Source organism: Rissa tridactyla, chromosome 9 (assembly GCF_028500815.1).
Source record: "Rissa tridactyla isolate bRisTri1 chromosome 9, bRisTri1.patW.cur.20221130, whole genome shotgun sequence".
Lineage (NCBI taxonomy): Eukaryota > Metazoa > Chordata > Aves > Charadriiformes > Laridae > Rissa > Rissa tridactyla.
This window is the reverse complement of record NC_071474.1, coordinates 43265498-43280645: the sequence shown is the minus strand read 5'-3', so window position 1 is coordinate 43280645 and position 15148 is coordinate 43265498. Positions and strand designations below refer to the sequence as shown.

Here is a 15148-nt window from a genome sequence, read left to right as displayed (position 1 = left end):
TTTACAAATTTCAAAGCCGTTTTACTTAGCCTGACATTTGAGGTTTCGACTTCGATGCGAGCAGCATGGGATTCACTCGGGAGGCGCCGGAGAAAGAGCGGCGCGGGCAGGGGAGAGCCAGCAGCACCTCCGCCTGGCACCCGATTTGGGCTAATTCCCCCGTCCAGCCGAGGTCCAGGCTGGCTCACCTAACCTTAACATAGAGCTAAAGCTGCCCTTTAGCCAAGCGTAAAAAAAAAAAAAAAAACAAGTCTCATTTATCTCGCTCAAAGCCCCGGTGAAGAGCTCTGAGGAACTGCAAAGAGGTATTGGGGATCATGGTTTTAAAATAATTAAAAGCCTGCAGGCAGGGAGGACAGAGGTTTGCAGCAAATTTAATTAGGATAGGCTTGAGGAAAAGTCATTACCTCGCCGCCCGTCCCTGTGCACATGCTCTCCGGAGAGCTGGCTGCCACGTCAGCATGCTAACCTCCCAACAAGGGTCTCCTTGTACGTAATTTAGGAAACTTGTGCCGATGGATCGGCAGCTCTACATCAATCCGAGGGTCAGCATCTACCTGTCAAGGCACCCTCGGGATGCATTTGCTTATGCAAAGAGAGATCCAAGCAGGCAAAGCGGGGCAGGCAGGACGGGGTCGGAGCGTGCAGGTGGGCAAACGGCGGGGGGCAGGGGGGGTGCGTGGGTGAAGGAGGAGCAGCAGCACTGACAGTTTTTTCATGCATGAAAATCCTTGATCGCGGCTGGACTCGTAACTCAGCAGACAGCACTTCAGTGTCCGTACCTGGCACTCTAAAGGCTTTCCTAAATTTTTTATAGAAGTCATGTATTATTTGCATTTCTCTCCCTCCGCGCAGAGGTTCTCCCTCCCCGCGGCTGGCAGGCTGTGCTGGGGGGGTCTCTGCCTCCCTTCCTCGAAGGGCTCTCCGAGCTCACCAAGCCTCAGCAGAGGCTCCAGCGGGATGCAGAGGAGGGACGCAGAGCCTGTCACGGACTAACAGGCTTTCGTCTTCTCCCGACAGCTCCCAGAGGCCGGGAAGTCAAGGCTGGTGGCAGCGTGCTCTGTGCCAGGACAGCCGGAGCCTGGACGCCCAGGGACGCCGACCCAGGCAGAAGGGGGACAGCAAGCCCAGGGCTGGCCAGAGCGCCCCTAGTCCTACAGCAGACCAGGGTACGCCGCTCGTGGGTCGTTATACCATAAACAGCCAAACAGCTGAAGCAGTTTAATTTTCTTTTCTTTAAAAGAGTATTAAAAAAATTAAAGGGGGGGAAAGAGGGGTAGTCTCTCTTCCAGGTTAAAATTCATCCAAGTCAAGTCCTTGCCCAGAGTGAATTGTGCAGAGGCCAAAACTGAAAATTGGTTTTGTTGCAAAAAGATGCTGACAACTGTCCTTAGTGAGAGCACCTCGAATAATGCTAATGTAATCAGTCAGCTCAGCCACGAGGGACTGAACAGTCCCCGGGTGAAAGGCATGGGGACAGGGACGAGGGGAGGGTCAAACACGGCAGAGACACTTTTTAGTGCTTTGCCCTGGACTACTTCGCACGAGTACTGGCCCCGGGATATTTACGCACAGCAAGAGGACTGCAGCCTTGGCCAACAGCCTCAGTGCCCACCACCTTACCCAGCATCAGCAGGGAGAGCCAAAACCAGGACTAGGACTCCGAGGTTAACGAGAGAGAGTGACCCTGTTCCCGGGAGCCTCAGCGCCATGGCGTCAGCACGTGGCCACCGGCAAGCAAGCCTCCAACACCTGCCGGGGGGGGGCACAGAGGGGAAGGAGAGAAGAGAAAAGAGATTTTATTTACTAGGAGGAAAGTGATCCGCTTAGTCCAGTTTTTCCCAGCAGTTCATCCATGTTAGCCAGCAGTGAGTACTTCTGGGGTCCTGTATTTGAAGCTCCAGAGACCCCCCAAAGGGACCAAAGGCAGCAGCATCCCCTGCAGCCCTCCTGGTCCTGGGGAAGTCACAGCACGGGGTCAGAGCCAAACACGTACATACACATACAAACCCTCACCCCACGTTCACAGCACATCCCAGCAGCTCCCCAGGTACTTCAGAACCTTTCAGCGAGCGCATAGCTCCACTTCCAAAATGACCGCACTGCTTCTTCTTCCACCCATCGCTTCCTCCTCCTCCTCACCCCGCAAGTGTCAGTCATCGCCCTCCCCCCGCAGCAGCTCCCACCTCCCCCTGTGCTGCCCGGGGGACACCCACACAGCAGAACCACTCACACGGTCTCAAGATCCATTTTTTCCGAACATCTTTTTCTGGACAGTTAGGCCCTCATTTAATTCAGGTAATGACACTGCCAGAAATTATTATTAAGTTTGAGCACTGAGGCCCAAGGTAGTGGGAGTGTTCGACTGTACTGCACTTAGTGTGCTCAGATTTTTCATTAATGCTCAGTTTTACTTTTATTGTGATGTTATTGCACATTTAACTGCCTTCCCCTTTTATGTATCTCATTATGTTGATGCACCTTGGAACAGCACTGCCAAGCAACAGCCTGTATAAATACAGCTTGTCGTGACGTCTCCCCCGACACGACACCTCATGCCTGGCACACACGGGATTCAGCCCAGCAGAGGCTCAGAACCGCGGCCACCACGCACAACCGGCCAGTGTGAGCCCACAAAGCCATAAATGAAGGTTCGCATCAAGCACAGCCTGCAGAAACCAGGACAAGATGTTGTCGCCAGCCAGATGGGACCTCTGGATTTCCCCACTCAACAGGCACCAACACTGCAGAGCCTCAGGCGGCTCCTTCCAGCACCGAAGGAGATGCTGGGTTGAAAGCCAAACCCCACCACCTGAATGGCATTTCTCAGTGACTAGAGGGTGCCCCAGGATGAAGGGGGCACACGAGCTATGCAAGTGCCACCAAGGAGCAGGGGTTTCTGCACGTGGACATGAGAGACAGGAACCCCCAGCAGAAATCCCATGCAGAGAGAGCAGGATGGAAACACCTGGAGACGATGTGTATCGTGTATGTGCAGCGACGTGTACCTGGCTACCCCTGCCACGGATGACTGGAAGAGGAGAAGGGGCACAAGGCCAGGCTGGGTCGTGTATTACACCCCCATTCCGCATTTAGCTACCCCTGGTCGCTCTATAACACTTTGGCCCTACAGTCTTCCTAGGTGCTGTGCCTGATCCTTGCTTTTTAGCTCAGTACAGCTCCAGGAGGACATGAACTGCCATGCAGGCAGAAGGTAAAAGCCAGACACTACAAGTCCTTATCCACCCACCTGAGCTTTTGTTCTGGCAAGATACTCGTTAATGGCAGGCACAGGAAAAAAAAAAAAAAATATAAGCGTTGGGTCCTCGCATTGCCTTGCATAGAGCACACTTCAAATACGAATTACCTTTGTCTTCCTCCCCATCGCGCACTTAACATCCTTGCAAATATCAGTGCATGGATTGATTCTGTGCGTGTGAGCGTTTGTGGGTGTGCTCAGGCCTTATTTAAGCAGGATGCTACCTAGGGAAATGCAGCCTTCACACCAACACGCTTAACGGAGGCTGCAGGAGCCTTCTGGCATGGGCACACCGACACCTCCGGTGAGACAAGCCCGGATTCGGGATGACTCCTCTGGCTCCTGCTCAGAAGGGACACGCAGTCTTGGAAATTCAAGCTGATGAAGCACAAATTAAGAGGCTGAACATCTGTTCTGTGGGAAATTCCAACAGTTAGGGGAGACTCGTTCCAAATCACAACAAGGACAGCTAAAATGTTGATGTTTCTTACAAGGCAAATTCAAAACTCCTTCAATTAGCAGCTCCTCAACAGATTTCCTTTCAACTTTTCCCTTTCATTTCACTTAAACTTGCATATTATACAATAGGATTTAATTTTTTTTTTTTTTTCCTAAGGCAATTTCAAACATTAGCCAAAAGCAAGAAAAAAAAAAAACCCAAAACAACACATTTCTGCCTTCCCTCTCCCCTCCTCACACCACCATTGACAAATTTCATTCAAGTCAACACTTTCCCATTCAACTGCCAATTTCAATAAATGGTTTGTTTTGGCAGAATTTGCACAGCTAGCGGTTTTTGACCAGGGATATCCACACAGACTAGGACCCTTTGGTTTTGCAGCAGGTGCCTCCTGGCCCTGCAAGAACCGTTCTGTCTCCTCTAGAACATTTTTGACCATCTATGTTAGATTTGGGGACACCACGGGCTGGGGAGATCACGCGCCAAAGGTGGGACGGAGCAGCTAAAGAAAACAGGACCAGAAAATGAGGCAGCAAGGTAATTCAGAAAGAGATAGGGTCAGGAACAGTGACAAAAGCCAGAAGCCACTTACACACCTTCCATACAGGTGTGTATAAGACATTCCTGTCTGCACCAAGAAGCTGAAAACAACCGTATTTCCACTAAACCTTGTTCATACAGTTTTCCTTCAATATTATACGGAGATTAAGAGTTAATTTTCTACTTTGGATAGTTCTGTTGAGGAAGGTGCTAGCCAAGGATAACAGGGCTGCTGGAATAAAGTTAAATACATGCTTGAATCTCGTTTTAAGCATCAGAACCAGTTCTATATACCTATACTGGGAGAACAAACAGTTTTCAATACTTGCCCAAGTGATTACTTTGCTGGCCAAAGCTCAGTTTTGTGTCACAGAGAATGCCCCAAAATGGTGTGAGAGAGTACATGGATGACGGGTTTGAGGTGGCTGCACTTACGGACTCGGGAAGGACAACACAGCATGGAAAATAGCTTGGCACTGTTATTACCTCTTTCCTTTGGTTCTTGTATTGAGTTTTTCCTGGGGAGCTGGACAGAAGAGGCTGCGCTGCATTTTCCTTGTTCTTTGGCTCCTTTACACTTAGGGATGGATTGAGGAGCAGACCCGGTTCTGAGGATTGTGGTTGACATTCCTGATTAACGCAGGGGCTTTAACTGCTGGTGATGAACCCTAGTAGCTTTGAGAGATTGAGCCAGGGCTGGCCAGGCAGTGCTAGAGGAGCAGGGGAAGGAACAACCCCCTTCCAGCACTATTGCCGGGCAGGAAACACGTCTCTGGAGGATGCAAAGAGGCTTCTGCAGAGAAGGAGGTTTCACCCGTCATACAGTTTAAGGGATCTTCCCAAGCTCCCCATAGCCAGAGCCTAGTGTGGTCACCACAGCACAACAGCTTCTAGCATCACCTCTCCCCTTTCCTGGGACGCTTGGCTAGTCCAGGCCCAGCCCCGACCACAGGGGCACACAAAATCTCAGCCGGTGCAAGTCCTTTATAAGCCCAACAACTACTGGCCAGCCACGTAGCCTCTCAGCTAACAAGGTTTCTGGCCTGGCAGGTTTGTAAACACCAGTCCTGGTTTCAACAGCCCGGTAACTGAGCTCCTCAGATTTTAGCACAAAAGAGCTCACGCACGGAGAGGACCGCCTGCCCCACAGATATCGTGCTGGCGGCAGAGCGGGTGGGAGGGGGGTCCCTCGGTGCACGGCACCGCCTCGAGCAAAGGCAAAAGGAATGGGAACACCCACGAGTGTGCCTCAGGGAAAAGTAACACCGGGGCTCCCCCAGCCTGAACCGGTGCTGTCTTTGCAGAAGACGCTTAACCAAAACGCTATTCAGCTGTCACTTCCCACCCAGGAAGGCTCTGAAACAGTCAATGTCTTGTTCTGAATACCTGCAGGGATGCCATGTCCTCTGGGAAGGGGAGGGAGGATGCAGGCAACATGCATTTAACCGCATGTAACCAAGTGAGGGTTTAGGAATGTTAATTGGATGGTAACAGTCTTAAAGAAGAAAAAAAATACAAGATCTCATACTAGGTCTCGCTGAAAGGAAACTGCATAATATCTGTGAAGAAAAATGCAGAATGCAAAGATTTCTCAGCTCAGAAAAGAGTGGTACAACTCCTTAGACTGACCATTCCTTCACATAAGTTAAAGAATGTCACCCCATAGCTTCTGGTTCTCATCTCTGCCTATGCAAGATGGAGCCTATAGGGACAGTGCGCGTTCAAAGCGGCTCTGCACTTCCTTCCTCCATCTGTCCATTGCTCATTTCTTAATGGCACAGTTAGCAAATGCATTCATCACTAATTCTGCAGTTGCTGGTAACCTCCACAGCTGAATCAAATGCAGATTTTCTAAGGAGCCCTGCTAACACTTTGCAGCTGGAATCCAGCAATACTTGAAGTTTACAATTCCGTGCACTCTGGATTTTGGCAGGTCTCTTTATAACCACATACCTAAAGGCATCATAAATATACCCACTCCTCTCCAACACACGCAGTCTGTCCAACCTCCAGAGTATCACAGCATAACAGCACTCCTGAGAAATACAGCCTTCCTGTTGGATGCGCAGTTTTGGAATGAGGAATTGGAAAAGCTTCCTTTGCCCCAAGACAGTACGTGCTCCAGCCCCTGCTCCTACCAAGGTGGGTTTGGGAAACCAAAAAAAGTGCTGGTACCTTCCAGATCAGCAAGGTACCCTAGTAACTACGTTAACATTGGGTGTCTCTTGGCTCGGCATACTAAGCCTGATCTTTTCAGAAATCCTTATTCTAGAAACCATTAAATATTCTGAAATGCCTTCCTAGGAAAGAGTGATTAGCACAGGCTTACTGCTGACAAGGGAAAGACAGATAGAGCTCCGGAGGTGGAGACTGAAAGGTAAAGCTTGCAAAAAAAATCTGGGAGAACAGCCCAGAGAGGGGGAGACTGCAAGCATCAGAAAGGGTATGAAGACAGAAGAGGCCCATAAACCCACCTGGGTACATTTGGGAGAGTCAATCAGTATCTCTCCCAAATTACTGCCTCCTTGGAACACACACAGCCAAGAGAACAATCTGATTCACTTAGCAATAGTCCCACCGTGCAGGCAGCATTCACGAGGCAGCCCAAAGGACTTATTTGCCCCATCGCTGCACCCAGAAATGCTGTGTCCCTGCAGCGTCCTTGGGTCAGCGTGCCCACGCACCACGCACCTACACCAGTGGCATCAGCTGAAGGAGCGCTGAGCACTTACAGCTCCCACTCAGCCCACAACCCCTGGGACCTGGAGCCGCTCCACATCTTTGCCAAGTCAGGTAGCTCAGGGAGGGGCGTGCAACGAGGAGCCGATGCTGGGAAGCCAGCTGGAAAACAGACTGGGGAGTAGAGGCAGCCTCTGTCCAAAAGCCCAGATACGAGCAGTTCCATGCAGGGAGAAGAGGGTCATCTAGATCTGGTGGGTGCCAAGCACGTCCACCCACCTGCACAGCACCATAGGTGACCTCACAACACCTGCATATTTACCCCCAAAGTCAGATGCACTTGCAGAGCACAAGAAGCTCCTTAAAGCCCTTCCTCATTGCACTGGAGTCTCTGCAAAACAGGTCCCAGGCATCGGGGGAGGTCCTGCGTCACCTCTCAAGGATTCCAAAACTGTCCAAAGTGCATGGGCTGTGCTCTGCCCAACTGTCCCTGATCCTCTGTGAGCACACCAGCCTGGTGGTGATCGCTGCTATGCCTCTTCTAGCGCTCCTTTGGGTAAAGCTCCGCGCGCTCTCCGCAGAGATGGGCAGCCAGCAAGCGCTCAGTGCAGCAGCGATACACGCAGGCGATGCACATGCTGCCCGGCATCCCCGCTGGGAAGGTTTTGCTTCAGTTCTCAATCACTTCAGCTAAAAAGGAGGGTCCCCTGGAATAAAACTATCTTTTTATTGGAGCGCAGGGGCAGCAATGACCAGACATGGTTCCTCTGGAAGCCTGGAAATGATGGAAAAAGACACCGTGGTGTTTCACAAGCCCCCTGTCCGACTGGTTGTTTGCATCCCTTTGTTCTGAAGTGAGCTAACTGGGATGCACGCATACGCTGCACAACGCCAGCAGAGACACCCAAGCCAGCGCCTACTGGAGGCAGCCCGGCCCCGCCAGCATCGCGCCCGACCTGCGCCAGCCAGCGCAGGGGAAGGCTTGGTTTGCCAGCCTGGATTCCATCATCTGAGATAGCCCCGATTTCTCCAACTCCCCTCGCAGTTTAGCGCTTCTTTGTGCCATAGAAACGCTGCTGAAGGCCAGAAGCTGCTACAGCGTTTCATAGGAATCAGAGAAGAAACAGGCAGCAGTACTTCCACCTACCTGAACCAAACTTGCTGTTTACCATCCACTTCGAGAAACAGCACCGGCTCAAAGCGAGAGGCACATGGCAGAGGAACCACACGGTCTTCGACTAACGAGCATGAAAATGTTTGTGCTTACCTACCTGAGAGGCACACATTGGCTCGTACACACACACACACACACTACACAAGCCATAAACAACCTTCCCGTGAATCTGCCACACACATAAGGTGCGAGGCACAGGCAATGGTTACCAAACGCGTTGTCTGCAGCTCTGCAAGAGATGCCAACAGAACAGGATACTTGGGAACCAGCGGCACAAAGCAAAGAAATTAAAGGTTCAGATCAACACGGAAATCTTGGGAGCAAGTCTTAAAGTGGATCTCTTCTGTAGAAAGCTGGTAACAGAGGAACGAACTCGGTGCCCAACCCTCAGCAGCTTTAATTTTTCAAAACGAGAAGCCGATTGACAGTTTTTCCTCATCAAAACAAAATTAATCCCAGTATTGCATCTCGCTACTCAAAAACACATCCAGAGGGACTGTAGAGTGATTCACACCCACAACCGCTACAGGAAACCGTTTGCACTCAAAAGTGTAACAAGCCAACACTGATTCACCCACATAATTACAGGCAGACACTGATTCACAGCTACTGCAACTGCAGACGGACTGACTCACAACCAAAGCAACTGCAGACAGACTCAGGCTCACAAGCACAACTGGAAATACAACTGTGCTGACAATATGCACAGTCTGCAATCATACGTACACACAAATTCTTGGAAAACTAGCTAGCACCCTAACCAATGCGAATGCGCCTAGCCAAGCCCTGCGCTTTTTGCTGGCGTTCTTGACCTTCACCCCACAGCCATCTTTCCCGCGCCAATGGAACAATATCCACACCTCAGCGACGGTTCCTTCCCTGACAGCCCTCGCACTGGCCAAGCGTGACTGCCAAAGCCTGAACCCAGACGCAGAGCCGCATGATGCATATTCAGACACATGCCACGTACAGGCACGATAAGTGTATATGGTGCAGGACATCAACATACATCCACTTTGATACCACATATCTGTGCGCTGACTGCACTGACTTAGTGTTCCCAGAATATAAGTAAATGCAAGCAAATATAATACATTTAGCCCATGGGCAAAGGAGATAGCAAAGGACTCACCACTGGGCAAAAGCTTGAAAGGCAAGATTATTTACTACACTCTCTGCCTCGGTATGTAATTATGTCAGTGTTCAGCCTGGGTATTGTGCTACTTTTTGCAAATAGTTGGCAGGAATACTCCTACTGAGATGAGGGGCTGGGCTGCTTCTCCAGCGTTGAGAGGAGCAGGCTGAAGAGGACAAGGTCTACTTGGAGAAAAAGAAACTAAGGTGAAAGAACGGATTAAGCAGGAAAAGACGAAGGAGAAGCTGAGAGCGAAGTGGGACAGGCGGCAGTCTATACAGACAAAGAAGAAAGAGGAAAGGAGAAGGAACAGGAGAAGGAAAGCTGCATGATGCAGACTGGTGATAAAAAGCTCCAGAAATGAGGAAAAGCAGCAGCCTCCCAGTGCTGAGCGTGTCTTACAGCGGCGCAGAGAATGCATCCGTGCGTACCCACGCGCCGAGCTCTGCTGCGAACCAGGAGGAGATTCCAGGGGAAAGGACGCAGCCCCCAGCCAAGCATGTGCCGTGGGGCCCAGGTGCAGCCGCAACCCTTCCAGCTGCTCAGAGCGCTCTCGGAAAAGAGCAGGAGTGTCAGGCTCGCGCCCTCCTGCCTCTGTGCATGTGTGCGAGCGCTGCAGGGCACCCAGCCACCACGGGCACGGGCTGAAGGGCAGGCTGGCAAAGTCCACCAGAACAGCATCACCTCAGAACAGCTTGAAATCCTTTCTCCGCCAGGAGAAAGTTAAGAGACAGACTACAGAAAGGAGAGGACTTGCCTGAACCACACGTAGCGTCTTCTAGTTGGAGGCTGGACCTGCCTCACCACCTGTTATTTTTCTTCTTCACATCCCCCCCGCACGGAAGCTCAGAGGACCAAGAGGTGAGGGAACAAGCCCGCTCTGCTGCTGCCATCAGAACAACTCAGGTGAGCAGCCACTCAGAGCTGCTCTTGCCAACTAGCCCATGACAGCAGGAGTCTCACCAGAGGGTCCCGGTTCCCCGTTTTGGTCTGAGGACGCTGCTGCGTTTGCAGCCAGCCAGCAGCAGATTCAGGGGAGAGACTACGGATACAATTGGCCAGGGAAATGAACTATTTGTTCAATTATACTTCTCTTGTCCAGATGAGAATCGTTCTGGCAGAAGGTAGAGCGAGGAACAATGGATAAGTGTTGCAGTGGGGACTGTCTCTAACGCTTAATTGCATTACGCTACTCCTTTTTAATGATCCATATCTCAGTCCTAGTAACTCTGGGGGGGAGGAGGAAAGATCTGGAGCTCTTTTCCCTTTCCTCCCATGCCAGCCTTAGAGACTGCAGCCCCCAAAACTCCTTTCCCTCCCCACCCCGACACAGCATCAGTGCCCATTAGGCCTGGCTGCAGGATTCAGGGGGAAATTTGACTTTGCTTTACTACACCGTCCTCCCCGCCCAGCCCTTCCCCTGCATTTACCGTCCGAATCTGGGAACGGGGCTCACTATTGTCCTCGTCCAGACATTTTCCATCGCAGCCGATTACAACCTCTCCCCGCTCTCCAGCCGGGTGGGCTGGAGCTCGGGGGGTCCCCAGCTCGGGGGGGGTGGGGGAGGGATCCCGGCACGGCTCGGGCAGCCGCTCTGCTTCGGAGCGTGTTGCTCCGGAGCAGCTACGGGAACGGAGATGCTCCAACCCCGCGGCCGCCCTCCCGACCCCCCCCACCCAGGGATGCGAGCCGGGCAGAGCCCCCCCTTCCCCCGCGGGGCGGCTGCTCCCCCTGTTGTTCCCCGGCCTGTAGACAATAGCCGGGGGGCGGCGCAGCACCCGGGAGCCCCATCCCCGACAGGGGGGGGGCCCGCACTGACCCCCACCCCCGCACCGGGGTGGTTATTCCCCTCTCGGTGCAGCCGCCGGGAGGGGGGCGCGGAGCGAAGAGAGGAGCCCCGGGGTTGGGGAGGGGGGGGAGCAGGGACACGAACCGCCGCCGCGCCCCGCACACACTCACCGCCGCGCCCGCTGCCCCAGCCGCGGTGTGGGGGGGGGCGGCCGGAGCCCGCACCGCTCCGCCGGGCTGCGCGCCCCCGAGCCCGCCGGGGCTGCCAGCCGCCGCCTGCGCGCTCCTCCGGCCGCGGCGAGGGAGAGAGAGAGAGAGAGAGGGAGGGAGGGAGAGAGGGAGGGAGGGAGCATCCCCCCGCCTTCCTCCTCCTCCTCCCCGCGCCCCAGAGGAGGGTTTACCCACCCGCCTTGTGCGGAGCTGCTGCCCTCCCCGCAGCGCGGGCGGCGAGGAACCGAGCGCTGCCGCCCTCCCTGCCCCGGGTTGGGGCCACCACCCCAAGAGACGCGCCCCGGCGCCCTCCGCCAAACCCCGGCCTCGCAGCCCCTCGGCAGCCCCCCGCCATCCCTTCTGCGCAGGAGGACGAGCAGAGCAAGGCTGGCTGCTCCCAACGTCTACCTGTTGAAAAGGGGGAGCTCCCCAAGGCGCCGGTGCCTCTGGAAGGAGGTGGCCAGCACCCCAAGGGGTGCGCTGCGCCCCAGCTCCCGCCAACCCACCTCCTCGCTGCAAGGCCTGGCCGAATCCCGTGTCCGCCGGCGGGGCAGGGAAGTTTAGCCCGCAACTTGGAATTGCTGAGGTTTATATCGCAATAAAACGGCACACAGAGGAAAACGGCTGCGGAGAAGAGGGGAGGAGGAAGAGAGATTAAAACGCAGCAAGGAGTAGGCAGTGAAGAGAAGGACAGATTCAGCGTGGCAGCGCGGGGATCCCAGAGGAAGGGCGCTGTGAGATGCGCTGGACGGAGCTGGCTGGGCTTTGGAGGTTTTGCGGAGCCACACGACAGTGAAGCTGGGAAGGCGAAAGCTGACAGTAAGGCGCACTCAAAATATATTGTCCCTGCAGAGCTCTCCTTGCTCAACACGCACTGCAAGACTCAGCCGCAGCTGTGACTCCAAGGTACATAACCATTCCTCCATCGCTGAGGATGCGGGATGAGATAAAGGATCATTACCACAGGCATTACTGACCACCCCAAAATTCCTCTTAAATACTCTTGGTTTTGAATACTTAAAATAACACGCAAACATACTTCAGGGCAAGGGCCCTGAAGGCATGAGTGATTAAATCCAGTTTAACTGTCAGTTCTCTGCCTTTTGATATCAGAAAATGACCCAGTTCTTGCTTCCAGGAGGAAGTTAGGGGCAATGTTCTACCTTACCCCTACCACAGCTATCCTGACTTTGGTGAGATAGGACCATTCATCATGGCCTGTTTCTGGGCAGCAGGAAGAGAACACAGGCTCTCTTTCAAAGCAAAATTCCAGCTCCCTGTGATCTGAGCATGGTCTTTACTAGTCCAGGTATCTAGACTTATATATGGGTGGCAGCAGTTCAAATGCCAGCAGTTCTGCTTTCCTCTGCTGGAGAGGGGCCTTGGGCAAGACCTGATGAGCCTCACAAAGTTTGAAGACCAACATCTTCAGCAAAAGCTGAGCTTAGTCCAACACAGTGCCCCCACAATCAAACCTGACATCTCTTAGACTGGAGGAGGAAGAGTCCTCAGTGTTGCTGCAGCACTTGGGTCTCTTACAGGAACTTTGTGGCTACCACAAACGATGTGTAATCAAGATAAGTTTCTCCAGCCCTCAACACCACATCCAACCCTAGCTGATGGATATTAAATACTCACAGGACAATTTTGAAGCATCAGCAAACAGGCTATCGAGTTGTTATTTTCTGATCTCTGAAAGATATTTTGCCCGAGCTGCAGGGACCTTACTTTTGAGATCTCACGCAGACAGCAAACGTTTTAATGGTCCTTAGACTGCTCATACATGAATGACAGCAACCAGCATGTGGTGTGGGGCTGTTCCCATTTTAAAAATTCTGTCTCTGCATTGAATTCCTCCTGCCATAATCCAAAGCATCACTCAAGAAGAGAGCTGTGTGTGCATGCCAGCAGAAGAGCATTTTGTTGGTCTCCACAACTGGGGCAACATAGGATCATAGGAAAATTCATACTGGAAGAGATTTCAGGACATCATCTAGTTCAACCTCCTACTCAAAGCGCGGTCAGCTAAAGAAGAGCCCTCAAGCAACATAAGTTGTCCATACTTATTCACACTGGATTTCTGCTTACATCTAAGTTTCCTCCAAGGCACATCTTCTGTTGCTGATTTATATGCTTGTGAACGCAAGAGTGTTGGCAAGGGAACAAGGAAGAGCTCAGCGGGAGTCCCAAGGCACAGCCATCCACTTGGCTAAAAGCCCCAAGCATCTGGTCCACCATCTTCCCACTGGAAGGTGACACTCCATTGGAGAGTGTCACCGAAATGACCATGCCCAGAGGTGGGACCAGACACAGGACCAGGCTAACTCAAGAACATTGGTTGCCTGGAGGCTGGGAGCAGAAAAGGCCCTAATACTTGTTCTTCCTCCTTTCCAAACTGACTCAGCTGCTGGCATGAACTGCCTCGGATATGAGAACAGGCATGAAACAATCAGCGAGACAAGCATACCCGGAGACAGGAATGACTCAGGATTTTAAACAGCTCATATTGAAGAGCATTCCAAAATCTACAGGTTTAAGTAGAGCTAACAATAGTCACAGGCAATGGAAATCATGCTTCTCTTGAGGCCTGCTCATCCATGAGCAACAGTGATACGGACTTCCCCAGGAGCAACATATCTCACTCCACTCTGAGATGCCTTCACCAAAGACTGCTTCCTCTGCTCAGGTCTCCTCTGACACTGCCAGCAACCTGAAACAGACTTGGGCGTGAGGCCCTTTATTGGAAAAGTTTTTCCAATAATATAAAAAACATATTAAACTCCTTGTCGCCACACCACACACCAAGTTCTCCTTACAAGGGTGGAGGAAGTGGCCACAATTGGGGTCAGACATGAAAGAAAGGACGAGGTAAGGAATTACAAGGGTGTAGCCACATGAACAGTGAATTGCTAAGAGCAAGAGATACAGCACCTACAAAGCACCCTAAATGAGGAGGTCAGTGGACACACACATTGCAAACCTTTCCGCCGCTCCGGATGTGCTGATCCACACCATATCAGCTCAGGTGAACCCTTGGCAGAGCAGGCACCCGCGCACCACAGCAAGGCCTGCTTCTAGCTGCCAAACAGCAATAATCAAAATCTCCACTGCAATCCTGGATTGCAGGGGCTGCACCAGATGGGCTCCAAAGCTTTGCATGCTCCGTGTCCCTTGTGGTTTGGCTGGAACAGTAAGGGCTGGCTGTGTCACCACACCAACTAGCCCTGCAGGGACACCAAGGGAGGCCTTATTAACGACGGAGGCAGTGGAAGTCCTCCTTCATCCCAGCCAGTGCTGAAAGCCAACTGATCCGTAAGGGAGGGGAGTATTCCTACCATCTGGCTAGTGCATGATGACAGAGTTAAAGACACAAGGGCTATTCAGCAGTAGCACAGGATGGCTTTGAACAACAGGGGATGCTGTCGGGGGGCTGGGGGGAAGAGTGCATTAGCTAGCTCAAGCAGTCCATCCTTAGAGAACCTTTTCTTTGCACAGGGTGGGGGTAGTGTTATTAATAGCTGGCATTAGCTAGCTGGAATTGTCTTGATCTCTGCTCCATTCAGAAGGAAAGGTAACCCTCCACTGAGAGCATCAGTCTCTGTGGATACATCCATCAATTTAGGAGGCATAAAAACATCTTGTGAAACCTGTAAGCAATTATCTTTTAACGCATCACTCCACTATAAGAATTTTTATTTCCTTCTTAAAATACGTAAGCTCCCTCCCTCCCCACTCTGCTCTCCTTTACCTGCTGGAACATCTACCTGAACTCTGGCACACTGCAGGAGAGATGGCTTTGAGGCAAAGCCCCTCTTATGGTGATCAAGGTTAAAATATAGCTGTTACCATATTACTGAAGAGTAATCGCTCAAAATGGAAGTACTGCAGCCTGGGAATATCTTT

The 15148-nt window shown here is 52.2% G+C and overlaps 1 protein-coding gene across 1 annotated transcript in view; it reads right to left on the bottom strand.

Moving 5' to 3' along the window:
• GABRA3 (gamma-aminobutyric acid type A receptor subunit alpha3) overlaps positions 1-1727 on the bottom strand; it is a 61307-nt gene extending 59580 nt beyond the window's left edge. Inside the window, exon 1 of the mRNA XM_054214484.1 lies at positions 1624-1727. Within this exon, the coding sequence (XP_054070459.1) occupies positions 1624-1712 (89 nt within the window). The 5' untranslated portion in view covers positions 1713-1727. The remainder of the gene's footprint in view (positions 1-1623) is intronic.
• Positions 1728-15148: the final 13421 nt, after the last annotated feature.